This window comes from Mercenaria mercenaria, chromosome 7, assembly GCF_021730395.1.
Source record: "Mercenaria mercenaria strain notata chromosome 7, MADL_Memer_1, whole genome shotgun sequence".
Classification (NCBI taxonomy): Eukaryota; Metazoa; Mollusca; class Bivalvia; order Venerida; family Veneridae; genus Mercenaria; species Mercenaria mercenaria.
Genome location: NC_069367.1, coordinates 45,796,632 through 45,810,446, shown reverse-complemented (window position 1 = coordinate 45,810,446; position 13,815 = coordinate 45,796,632). Strand labels below are relative to the sequence as shown.

Below are 13,815 nucleotides of genomic sequence, written 5' to 3'. Positions count from 1 at the left end.
AGAACAAGTAAATTAAGAAATGTTTATTTCTAATCCATATTAAATAACCAAGTAGAATCTAATTACCACAGCTAAGTGATTGTATTTAATGTTATTGTTAGGTACGAAATGTCTGAAACAAAAGACACTTGAGAGAATAATTAATTGGTAAAATTGAATCAGTCAGTATCTATAATAAATTCTATGTAAAGAACCTCATATTATTACATACATACTTCTAAAATAGCTTCGCTTATCATTATGTCGAAAGTTAGTCTTATTCATTTGAAATTGACTGAAAAACATGATTAATATAATATATCCACCGACCTAACTATTGCACACACGTTATAAAGCTTTCGGCATTAATGATGATGACATTTAGTTTATTGGCCTACACGGACAACTCTAAATATACGTTTTATATGTTTGCAAATGTCATCACTTTAGTTCGATTTAGCTTGCTTCCTTTTAAGTGATCTAACCAGTGGTACCAGATATGAGAAAGCCCTAAATGTAGATTACAATCGGATTGAGTGCGATACAAAAATTACAGTTTAAAAGCATTTTCCGAGAACTATGTAAGCTGTTCCAAACAGAATTTATCAATTCTCCCCGTGACTGTTAATACAGTATTTTGCTAAAACCGCTTTTCATGTATTACACAAGGTATTAAAATGTAAGGACATGTATTACACAACCAATGGCATGCGTCACAGAATCCTGTTACGATTATACGTAGTTGTTGTCGGGTAGCAAATTCAAAAGTTAAGTTCTCGATAAGACTACTATTTGAGAGTACGACAATATGCACGACCACGATGTCCTGATACAAAATGTACGATACTTTGACGTCATTTCCTTACAAACATCTGTTATAAATTTATTCATTCTAAGGCTGTAGTTTCTTGTCTCAGCCTCAATTAACCACGTCAGGAGAGAAGCTAGCGAATTTATGTTAATTTATCATGTTTTCTTTTGTAAAATGAATGTTAGTTTGTAGATATTTTGTTATTATGTCAGTTGAAGTATATAATGTGGATGTTTGCGCACCCGGATGTGTGCCTGATATCACCGGAAATTGGTCAGATATCAATATCTGCCAAACCAGCACACAAAAACTCTGATATCGGCCTCATGCTGCTCATATACGTTTAAATTCGGTGCAAATTTGATATTATATTTAGTAACATACATGTATGCAGTTAGAAGACAAAACGGCATGATAGGAGGTCACGATGGCATATACGACGTCACAACGGTATGACACAAGGCCACGATGGTTTGATACGATACCATGGCGGCATGATACTAGGCCACGACTGTTTGATATTACACCATGACAGTATGATATGAGGGTACGATGGTATGATGCATGCCCATGGCGTTATGATTCGAGACCATGTTGTCATGATACAAGTCATCGACGGTACGATACGAGGCTTGTTGACTTTGATCTAAACAGATTTACATACAAAGCATGTTTTAGCTAAAGACTGTTTCATCATTTCTGTTGTTTACCAAAGTGAGTAAGGTACTTAATGTAACTGAAATATTTAGCAAAAGTGTTTTATATGTAAACAACAGACACAGGACACAGCCGTCCGAAAGTTTGTTATAACGCACTTGCCTGTACAACATGAACGAGATATCAGTAAACCGTTCATTTCATTTGTTGAGAAATACAATGAGATTAGCGACTTTCATACACCTGGGGCGTTTAAATTATTAACACTGTCAAATAGACTGATTGTCGGAAAGCCACTTCCATCATTATAGAAAAGCCATAATTAAAGATTACATACTTTCGAAATGATACTCATTGAAAAGCAAATGGAATTCATTTAAATAATTATAAAAAAAAACACACCAAATATATGACGTCATAAATACTAGTATCATGCGGAGCTTTAATATTCTGATGAATATTGAAGTAGGTAATCTTGACGTAAGTTGAGCCAAACACATCCTTATATTGTGCTTGTAACTTTATTTTCTATTATTTCTAAGTAAACACGATTATTGATATCAACAAAATCAATATCATCAGTATGGGTTTCAATAGCACAAAATATCATGTTATCTAATAAAGTCAACGAAGTCCGGATAGTCTAATGTCTTTTCTGAACCCATTCACGTTATAAGGGAATAGTTTTACAAGTTAGTTTTAACAGGCACGGTTTTTGCAAAAGGAAGTGTTTTTGTTTTGTACCTTTATAAATTCTTTCATGAAAACAAGTTAATACGAATAGGCAGAAACATATAACAAGACAACAAAAAGGTGGAAGTATATAATAAAAGGGCCATTATAACAGCATAGATCTGGGACTATGTATTCGGCTCTAGTGGATTTTGCCAGTGCGGATGACACACGGTGCTTGCGCGCCACGTGTGATCCGTCCTGGCAAAATTCACTCGAACCAAATACAGCATCACAAATCAAGCTATTATTTTAATAACCCTATTATACCCCACAGGCGAGAAGCAGGACTTGCACCGGGAGATGAATATGTGTATATTTCCGATGCCTGACACCTCTGGTGAGCCAAGTTACGGCGAGGCGACTTTGATTGGCGACGTAAATTACATTGTTTGCCAAACGGTGTGTTCAACTTATGTGAGATATGAATTTATTCTCGTCTCGCAGCGAATCGATACTGAGAGTGTTGATATTGTATAAATACTGGTTTAAATATAGTTTATTCCCAACAATATACATTATTATATTTATATAAGACTTAACAAGTACAGTTGATGGAAAGGATTAGAACGAAAGATAAGTCTTAAAGAGTTCTTCTCCTAAAATGGACAGGTAAATGAGTGTCGGTAAATCGAGTGCACGAATTCATCTCGAACGACTACTTTAGCAGTAGATGTGATTTCTATACTTTCGGTATTGTCCGCCTTTAGGTCTTCCTATGGTCCCCATATATTTTTGCGTGCAGTGTCATGTAGTAAATCCTTGTAAATGCTTTAATGCGCCCCCTTAACTTTAACAAAATAGGCTTCACGTCAGATACATCCTCAAATTCAACTGTAATTTAGCATGTTTCTTGTCGGGCGAGGATCTCCCGAGGGCATCTTCATGCTGGACAGGTCACTCGATCTCTTTGTTTTAACTAATAGCAATAACATTGTCATAATTTTCACATTTTGATTTTTTGAAACCTTCAAATAGTAAATGTTTTCATCTTCTTGCTTCTAAGCCCAAAGTTTTATATTACCTGTTTTCATGACTCGGTATAGTCGCTTTATTGATAAACACTTTGCTCTGTATTGATAAGACCTGGTCAAGTTTGACTCATTGGCAGTCATTTTGTCCCTTTTTATGAACATTTCATTTTTAAAATAGACAACTTGCCGTCATTTCCTTTCAACACCTTGCCAACATGTGCTGGTCCTCGTTCATTTACCAAGTCCTTTTTTCTCTGACTCGATAGGGTTACCTATATTACCTGGAGTTAGAAATACGGAGATTTTCGAACGAGTTATGTGTCATTGCTGTAATATTTCAAAAAAATTGTTATTCGCAATGAGACCCGTGGTTTTTTTCCTTTTTAAAATTATCACCTTTCCGTGTGTGTTACCATGTAGAATAGAGTTCTTTTCAAAATTTATTGTCCACAATGTAAACACTATCATATTCGAGAATTGAAGTTTTCGTGTCTGTTTGATTGGATGTTTGTTGAATCATCCTCGTTGTACTATTGCCAGTCGGCGCACGGTGTAGTAGCTGTGCCGTTATAATCTAGTGTTATCGTCTCACCGTCAATGTGCCTCGTTGTATTTTAGTTCTAGCATGCCGACTTTTGCCAAACTTACAATAATATGATACGAGACGACGGCGTTACCAGACGACATAACGACGATAAACGCCACAATGAAATGATAATAAAGTTAAAGACGAGTCATAGTCGGGTATTTTGTACTTTTAATAAAAGCCTTATTTTAAGGCTAGAAAACGCGTGTCCACAATAGTTATAAATACGGGCGTATTATGACCTCAATTTCCTATGTCTATCAATCAGGCCATCCATCAGTCCATCTAGCTATCGACAAAATACAAAAAGTACATATATTCCATATTGCATTTACATGTATTTGTATTTAAGGCTTAATGAAAGAAACTCTTGCATTCTTAGCTATCTCATTTTTTGTCCTAAATTGTACGTACATTGTACCAGTTAGCGTAGCAACAACTTGATTTGGTAAAACAAAGTAACGTACACATTCTTCATATTACATTTGATCTATATATCATATTTAAAGAAACAATAATGTGCACTTTAAAAGTTATCAGGTGATCCTCTTTTGTGTGACTAAATGACGGCGAAAGAACAGATGTAGGGATGAGGCAACTTGATATACTGAACGTTTTATGTCTCCAGGTCATATAAATTTTGAGCACCGTGCGATATAAACTTGAAACTGCCAGTTCAACCGCCACAACACTTCTTTATAGGGTGGAATCGCAAAGAAAAGTAAACGATGGACAACGGCAAATCTTAATTACATCCACGACGAGAAGTCGGAGATTTATAAGCCCGGCCTTATTACCTTTTAAGGCTTGTTTTTCATACCGTATCATATAATTAAATTATGTTGAGATGAGCCCTTAAAATACGTTTAGTTCTAGTCGTTAGCACTCGTTTTCGTCTCAATTAGGGCGTCGTGTACCACTTCAACTACAGACGTAGCGTTAAAAGACGTCGCCTTAAATAGTTCCTTAGTACTGTTTAATTTTCGGAACAGCAGGTTCCAGATATTGTCATACTCTTTGTTTAAAAAATTAAACAAAATAATATACAAGTAGATCTTTTACTATCAGCAAAGCTATAGCTATAGACTTGGCATGACCGAGTCTGTTCGCGGGATGTTATAACACGAGCATTTTTTCTAAATGCAAATGTAATCAATGCGTCAAATTGTTGTCCAATATAGTATGATAAAAACACGTATTTAGAAACTCATTAGATTTGAAGATAATATCTTTTATTGACAATGACACGACCATGTATTAACGTTGGCAGTAAACGTTATAAAGAATTGTAGAACACTAACAAACTCGTTTATGAGTCCTCGTAGGCTTCACACTGTCGTTCACTCAATTTAACTGCTGAATTAACTGTTAGCCAACATATATATATAAAGCATATGTCAAGTTGAAAAAAGCAGTAAACTGGTTACTACTATTCCTGTACCTTTGAGTGTTAATATTTAATAATCACAATTATAGTCATTTAAGAACATGACGACTCATGTGATATTGAATAGGAGTCACTATTCTCTTGATCTTTTCCATGTTTGCCAAATCCATTTACTATTTTTCCATTTTCAACTCTGACTTCTTCCGAATCACCCATGACAAGTGTTAAATCCGTTTCGTTACGGTGCATTTGACGATTCTTTTCATCAATATGTTTTAAATCTTTCTTACACATGCTCCAAACAACAGCTGCGCATGAACAGTGGCTTACGACACTGCTTGTGGTGCGTATTCTGTCCCTGTCAAAATAATTTTTATACTGTAACGTGATAAAAGTTTATATTTTTAACTTATTAACACTAACAAAGGTGGTGTTCAACATCTAGGAAATTTGTGTGCTATTTAATATAATTATTGCTATTCTAAGAATTGAATTGTTATGTTTGACTAGATTACATTTGCTTTGTACCCCCAGGAAATATTGTTAACGTTCCAAAAGTGATAGTATTTTTATTCATTTTGCAATTCTTTATTGTTTTCTTACGCTATATATCTGAAGATTAATATATTTTATATATTAATATATCCCGTGATCACTGTTTTATTAAGACATCAAATACATAATATGAGGATTTTATGGAAGCTGGCTTATTTCTGTTACTAGTATTCTATCTATACCATTTGACAGCCAAAAGTCGTTTACAAATACCAATATATAGCGGTTGTAAGGCAAGTTCAAAGATAGAGCTCTTTAACAGGTACTTGCAAGTTATTATTCTGTAGATGAACATCATCTACGAATACAATTCTAAAGCTACAAGTCTATCTATCTATCTATCTATCTATCTATCTAATTCTAAAGCTACAAGTCTATCTATCTATCTATCTATCTATCTATCTAATTCTAAAGCTACAAGTCTATCTATCTATCTATCTAATTCTAAAGCTACACGTCTATCTATCTATCTATCTATCTATCTATCTATCTATCTAATTCTAAAACTACAAGTCTATCTATCTATCTATCTATCTACCTAATTCTAAAGCTACAAGTCTATCTATCTATCTATCTATCTATCTATCTAATTCTAAAGCTACAAGTCTATCTATCTATCTATCTATCTATCTATCTAATTCTAAAGCTACAAGTCTATCTATCTATCTATCTAATTCTAAAGCTACAAGTCTATCTATCTATCTATCTATCTATCTATCTATCTATCTAATTCTAAAGCTACAAGTCTATCTATCTATCTATCTATCTATCTATCTATACTGTATCACGCCTCTTTTCGAGTATTACGTGCAGCTGCGCGCCTGTACAAGAAATTTAAAAGTAGAATGGGCAGGAGAATAAAAGTAATACACGATGTATATTGCAAGCATGAATACAGTTGATAGTGTTAAAAAGCAAGAAGTATTTACAGATAAAAGCAGTTTAAAGAAAGTCGCTTAGAGATACAATATTTCATGACTTCTTTCGGGATCATTGATTTTAACTTATTTAGATTTGAAAATTGAATACTGCTTAAGCCGGTGCTAGGGGGCGTGGGCAGTGTTGCATTTTCCATTACTGGTCATGAACAGACTCAATCAAAATCGATTTATAACATTATGTAGCTAAAAATCACTTACAGATACCATTCTATAGCTAAAAGTAGAGCGATGTCGTCCACAGGAATATTCATTGATGTCAAAATCATAATAGTTGTCATTATACTTGCACTTGGAACTGGTGGAATAGCCATAGCTGCTACCGTTACCAGTAACCTTAAATAAATAAAACATACAAAATAAAAAAAAAGATATACATTCAGCTATGTCTATCTTAATCATCGTATTAAAATGTTTTGATGCATTGTCGGCCATCTTGAAACTGACGGTCATATTGAAATATTAAAAGAATTCGTTCACAGTTTATTTATAGAATACACTTAATAGCATATATGCCATTTTTACTGTTCCTACTCTTAATTTCACAGTATTTACACCATAATTATAGCAGCAATACTGAGGAAGGCATATATTTGGACTAACTGATTAAGCGCTAATCATTGTAAATCGTGTTACTGTATCATGTTAGTATAAAGTTCATTGTGAACATCGTGTTATGAAACAACTGAATACAAGTACAACCTCAGCAGCTTTATAGAATTGCTGTTTGACATTTTTTGCCATAACAGAACGAGACAGAAAACAAACAAAACACTAAAAATGCGATGGTACCAGCATATGAGTGAATATCAAACATAAACATGACAACTTTGCTTCATTTTTTATTTAGGTTTGACCTTAAACGCTGATTACCATAATACCGTTGAAACAATAACAAAATCATAGATATTCACCATAATGCTAAGACATGAATAATACTGAATAATACCCTATGTACAACGCACGGCATATCAGTAGCTTAGATTACTTGCATAAACAAGTATGCATATTCAATCTTAAAATATGTCAAGGTTCCTGAAAGATTTTTCCATAAATAGCATATGAAAGAATCCCCTCTATTCATACACATCAATCAAAATTGATATGAAATTATACAAAATATTCTCATATAATTTGTCATGATTGACAATAAACAGACTTTCTCTGAGATGTTTGTATCTGTAAATAACAATATGTTTGAAAAGAAAAGACCTATGTATTGAAGAGGCAGGAGCATATGCTGTTGTCGAGCCTCAGAACAGATTTTCATCCGTATTAAAATTTGCGTACTCCGAAGAAATACATTGGTTTTTTTTTTAAATGTGATATGATGCGATACTCACAACCATGAGAAATATGTAGATATTTTAAGATTGATGTATATTCTATCGATGGTTCTCAATAAGCCAGTAAGTTACAACCATTACCAGATGATTTAAGAGGAGCATTTCCTTAATTTCAAATTGCTTTTAGCTTGTTTATATTTGCACATATGTCTTAGCAACTTTTTGCAATATCTTTGAATACTCAAAGAAAATATTTCAAATATAGCAGATGTTACAAACGGTTTTATTTTATGGAACACCGTAATTACCTTTTAAAGGTACCCGATGTAGAAATGCCGCGTCGGCAGTCTTAATGTATTACCAATTTACTAACTGTTTTATAATTCTGACGAATAACGTTAAAAAAATGAAAAATATAAACTCTTTTGTATTGAAATTCGCGAACTGAACAAAACAGAAAAATTAAAATATTGTTGCTCAAAGGAAAATATATACGTGACATTACAATTATTTCTAAAACGTGAAGATATCTATGTATAGAAACTTACCAAATTAATAGAACGTCTCCAAATGTAAGATCTGTCCCTGTAAGGTTTGCAATGAACATCGTTGCTCCAGAGATATACAAGGCGCTGCCGTTGCAGCTGATCGTTACACTGAACGGAACTACGAACCTTGAAATCCTCTTGTCAATTCTATTCTTCTCTTCACACACAGCCATCATTTCTGGGATCGCTACTGCACTAAGAAGAGGAAAAGGAGCCAATAAACAACTCATAATCAAAGAAGATAAATTGGAAGCATAGACAGGTATCGAGCAAAACAATGACAGTGTCTTTTTATTTATAAGAGATGATGTAGTGTGTAACAAAATACTCAACCTAGCACATGCTTTAGTGAAACTCATCTATCATAAATGAGCATTGCATTGTCTCCATTATCTAAACTATATGCTTGTTGGAAAAAAATCTTTTGCAAGAAATAACAAAACACTTTTCTTTCTATGATAAAACTGGTTTAATTTAGACTATTTCTGTAACAATAATGATGAAATAGTCCTTTCTATCTATCTCTATGTGTATCAAATTTAACGTTGTTGTTTTTAAATAACTATTAAGGATCTAAAATATGAAGTTCAATTTTATAAAGTTAATGTCATTCAGCAATTACTTTCTTTCATTTAATGTTATTTGTATGCGTTCTAGCATGTCTTTCAAACATTATAAAGGAGATTATTTGATGAAATTGTGAAACATAATCAAACTTCACGGCAAGTCAACTCAAAAATAGCTGAATGTCACCATAAAAATATAAAAAAAGACCACAAAACATTACTGCAATTGCACAAAATTTTCACCACAACAATTTACTTTGAGAAATTTAACGTGGCTTTCAAGTACAATGATAAGGCAAATAATAAGGAGAAAAAAGAAATCGTGAAAAAGGGCTGTTTTATCTCTTTGTACTTTCTCTGATATTCTTATAACCAAATGTAACATTTTACATAATCCTTACGTGCTTGTTGATGCAAAAGATATCATCCATGGCCTTGCCGTACTTAAAAGAAACTTGTAAGGATTTTTTCGTGTGAATGCGAAGTATATGGCCGCCATAAGAACGAGCTGTTGCAGAGTTATTCCCACAGTGACAGCTGCAATGAAGAGTCCAAGTTGAGCAAAAACATCTTCAACACTCCCTATACTAGCTATAGACACGGCAATTAGGCTTATAACACCAACGGGTGTCGTCCTGTAAAGAAAGGATGAACGAAGTAGTCACATGGAACAAGGGAAACAGTTCACGTTAACGATGTTTTATAACAATGTGTACACACATGTAGTTTAACAAATTTAGAAAATATAGAATAAATTTATAAATAAATACTAAAGTTAAACATCGTTTTTACTTTTATTTTTGGCTTGGGCTGTTGTTTATGAGTTTTGGTTACTAGAAATAACAGAAAAAAGAACAAAAGAGCAGAGCGACCAAATGAGGTAGTTGTAGACAAAAAAAAAGTGTTCCGAAAGGGTTAACATACCACATAAACCATCGTACCACTACAATGACAGTGTCAGATACAGATTGTATGAAGTTCATGAATGGCTTGCCCTTCTCTTTCAGACTGGCTGCTGCTAGACCGATAAGTGTACAGGCAAATATCAATCCTGTAAAAGATGCCACATAATTTCCAACACTAAAATAGACTTAAAGTGTTTTGCTTTTTTAATATGCACGCAGTAGACTGTCCTTACATTATGTAATATATGAATAAAGTCTTTTAAAAGATCCTTTCGGCGCTTAAAACGTAACTATGCAAAGGCTGTTCATGAGGTAATGAAATGTGCAACACCCCTCCCACAGCACCGGCTTAAGTGAAATTGTATCATTATAAAAGTAAAGCTAGTACGTCAATAATTTACTAGTCTGCCGGACTATGATCCGTTGTCAATTATTTTCATAATTGTTGTTATTAAAACTTATCAGTGTGGTCAAATGCTATATGGAATTGTAATGAAATAATTGATAATCAACTAGGAACGACATAGATAAATAGTATTTGGCTTACCAATTATATTAGCATTGTCCATACTTCCTAAATACTTTGTAACTTCTCTTGCAGTTTCGTTCTTCAGTCCATCTGTGCCATTAACCTGTACGGATTTATACCTGACATAATACTTGGTCTGTGTCTGTGAAAAGGCCGCTTTAAACAAATTATCTGGTACAATGTTTCTGAAAAAAGAGGATTCTCAGTAAGAACTTTGGCAGAAAAACCATCACACATATAAATGAGATGATCCGTTTTCTGTGGAACAGGTTGAATCTGTGACTTAATTGTAAACTATTATAATTCAAAAATCCGTTTTGCTTTCTCAAGAGCGACTAAATATGACATTATGTGTTTTTCCAGCAGTATGTGAAAGAACAAAACCGCATCACAATATGTTTTTGCAAATGGCATGTCTGTGTCAATAGACATATACATAAAACATAGATATATTACAAGAAGAAGACAAAAGCGACAAACAAACACACCATTGAACACAGTGGAACACTGCCTTGGAACGGTCAGTGGTAAAATACCAGTCGGAAGCTAAATCTGGTTACTTACGCGCAAACCCTCACTCCTTATTCCCACCACCTTCAACAAAAAAAAAAAAAAAAACAAACAAACAAACAAAACAAAAACAGATAGTGTAAGTAAAAATAACTCCACCGTAAATCTACTTACTATTAAATTGATAACAAAATGCACAATATGTAAAACACAAAACCTGGAGAAACATCAACACATATACAGTGCCTTTGCAGAAAGCAGAACAAAAATGATACAATATTGAGGGCCCGACTAAATCACTTATTTTGATACCTTGTCTAATACATGTCTTGCAGACTAAGCAATGTCGTTTCTAATTTCATCATTTTATCATAATCATTTGAATATCTAATTCAAACAAATAATAAGAATGAGGATAAACGGTTTGCACCTAAACAGATCAGCTAGAATATCCTGTGTTTGCATCGTCCCTTCCACACTAGGTTCACCGTGTCTTACACCATCTTTCCCTAGACAAGATACATTTACGATATTGAATATTTCCAAAATAAAGAAAGGTTATAAGAAACTGTGAAATTAACAGATGAAGGTTTTAGTAAAAAGGTAAAGACGATTAAATAAGTGAATGTTTACGTACTACGTGTTTGTATGATACTAAATAGTAAAATGAAAGTTTAACTTGTCAAGTAATGGGATATCGCTTATCAACAATTAAATCTTTTCTTAGTCAAAATGTGTTAAAATGTATTTAACATGACAAAAGAGATCTTACCAGGGTTAAACATGTATATTGTCCCTACACCAAGGGCGGAGCCGAAAGCATTAGTAGATATGATAAAAATAAACGCTATCAAGCTTATCTTTCCGTTTGCCTTTGGGTCCAGCGCTGACGTACCTGCAAGAAGTCGACATGCATTTGCATATGTATCAATCCGACGTTTTACTAGATCTATAGCCAAAGTCTTGTTTTGAAACAGTAACAATTATTGTTTCATTGTTTCGAAAATTGAAAAAAGACAGGAAGTTATTGACCTGTAGAATTTTTAACCATTTGTAATATCTTTTTTTTATATAATGTGTTTACCTCTATGTCTCGCGATATATCAACATTATCTACGAAAAAAGTCTTATTTCTTACCACAGATGACACTGCAGGAGATCAGTGGCACTATCATCATTTTCAACAGCCGGAGGTACAGCTGCCCAGGCAAACCTACAATGTTAAGGAAGTTAATTAAATAAAATCTGGAAAGTAGATCCCTCGGAAGCACCGAGAACAAGACAAACAGTGAAAATTGCAGACTCGGTTTGATTGAGTCTGTTCATGAGCAGTAATGGAAAATGCAACACTGCCCACGCCCCTAGCACCGGCTTAAGCAGTATTCAATCTTCAAATCTAAATGAGTTGAAGTCGCATTTGGTTTTGTTGATAAAAACAGTTGCAATATTGAGCTAATTTAAACGTATGCAACAACATGTGCTTTTTTATGTATCATTGAGATATATCATACAGCTTCATAGCTGGAAAGAGTTTAAAGAAATCTGTAATACTGTATATAGTACATCTGTATTGCGACAAAGCATATCAATTTTGTATTGTGACATAACTCTGCAATATTTTATATATTACTTCATTTGTGTTGTGACAGAAACCTTCTGAAACTGTAGAATTAACCAAATACGAACTAAAAGAAAATCTCATTTCAATTGATTATTATGCAATTTTATTGATGCGACACATCCCAAAACTAAGATACAGTCAAGACTCGATGATTAGCTCCTGTGCCTATGAATAATGTATGAATGGAAATAACAATCCAGACAAAAACGTAATATAATCCACCTTTACCAAGTAAGGAAGCATCAGTTTGTCTATTTATAGAGACAAAGCATCAGTTTGTCTATTTATAGAGACAAACTTAAACCAGTATTAAAGTAGAAAAAAAATGAAACTGACCTAACCACATCAGTGCATTTTCAGAAGGATGCGTCTCACGTACTGCAAACCCAACGATAAAACCAACACCAACACCAAGTATTGTAGAAAACAGAAGCAAATTGTTTAATATGACATTCTTTATTTTTCTGCAAGTCCTCCTACAGGTTGAGCTCTTCCTGTAAGTATCGTGCATAAAAACAGCGTGTCCGTTTGTTAGATGTGCTTTTTCCATTTTTCACCACCTTTAGGAGTAGTTTTGTTCTCGTTAAATTGATTGTTGTACGTTAAACAGCATTCTGAAAAAGTAAATACTGAAATTAGTATTTTAGTATTGACTGAGTACTTGTTTTCATCTCATAGCCGTGTGAGTTTTTAGCAAAAAATTCCCTCAACAAAGTACACTACTTTATGCAAAGAGGTCAGTTAAAATCAACAGTTTATCTGCAGTGATGTAAGGCGTCCTTGAATCAGCTATATCAAATTCGTTTTTTATGTTGAAAATTTTCCGAACCCTCTTAACCTCAGTTTATCTACATTGAAGTAAGATTTGATATTGATACGTATGTACTAAACAAATTTATCTTTGGTCAGTTTCACGTGAGCAAGTGGTCAAACATAACGAACTTGACAGAGTTGAAATATGGCGAACGTGTCCAAAATTGTGTCTGGCTACCCGTACTTAGATTTAAGTACTAATTGTCAAAAATAAATAAAATAACCTTGCAAAATTGCAAATAACAATTTACTTACTCGGATATGTACAGAGCGGACAGATTTCTCGCCAATCTTTTCAGTTAAATAAGTAACAAGAGTCTTTTATTTATTTATTGTACATGTTATTAGAAAGAAATGTCTAAATACAGTTAATTATGTCAATAAAAAGCTATGGCATTTTGTTGATGATTTTATAGCG

General features: G+C 33.6%; 1 protein-coding gene across 1 annotated transcript; it reads right to left on the bottom strand.

The window, feature by feature from the left end:
- Nucleotides 1-4,789: 4,789 nt before the first annotated feature.
- On the bottom strand, nucleotides 4,790-13,184 carry LOC128558810 (excitatory amino acid transporter-like). Its single transcript, XM_053549025.1, has 10 exons — nucleotides 12,921-13,184; nucleotides 12,102-12,176; nucleotides 11,736-11,858; nucleotides 11,394-11,472; nucleotides 10,472-10,638; nucleotides 9,944-10,070; nucleotides 9,421-9,654; nucleotides 8,454-8,648; nucleotides 6,821-6,955; nucleotides 4,790-5,484 (listed from the first exon to the last, which is right to left on the bottom strand). The coding sequence occupies exons 1-10, from the start codon at nucleotides 13,132-13,134 to the stop codon at nucleotides 5,220-5,222; spliced, it is 1,614 nt and encodes a 537-aa protein (XP_053405000.1). The 5' UTR covers nucleotides 13,135-13,184; the 3' UTR covers nucleotides 4,790-5,219.
- Between the last annotated feature and the right edge of the window lie 631 nt (nucleotides 13,185-13,815).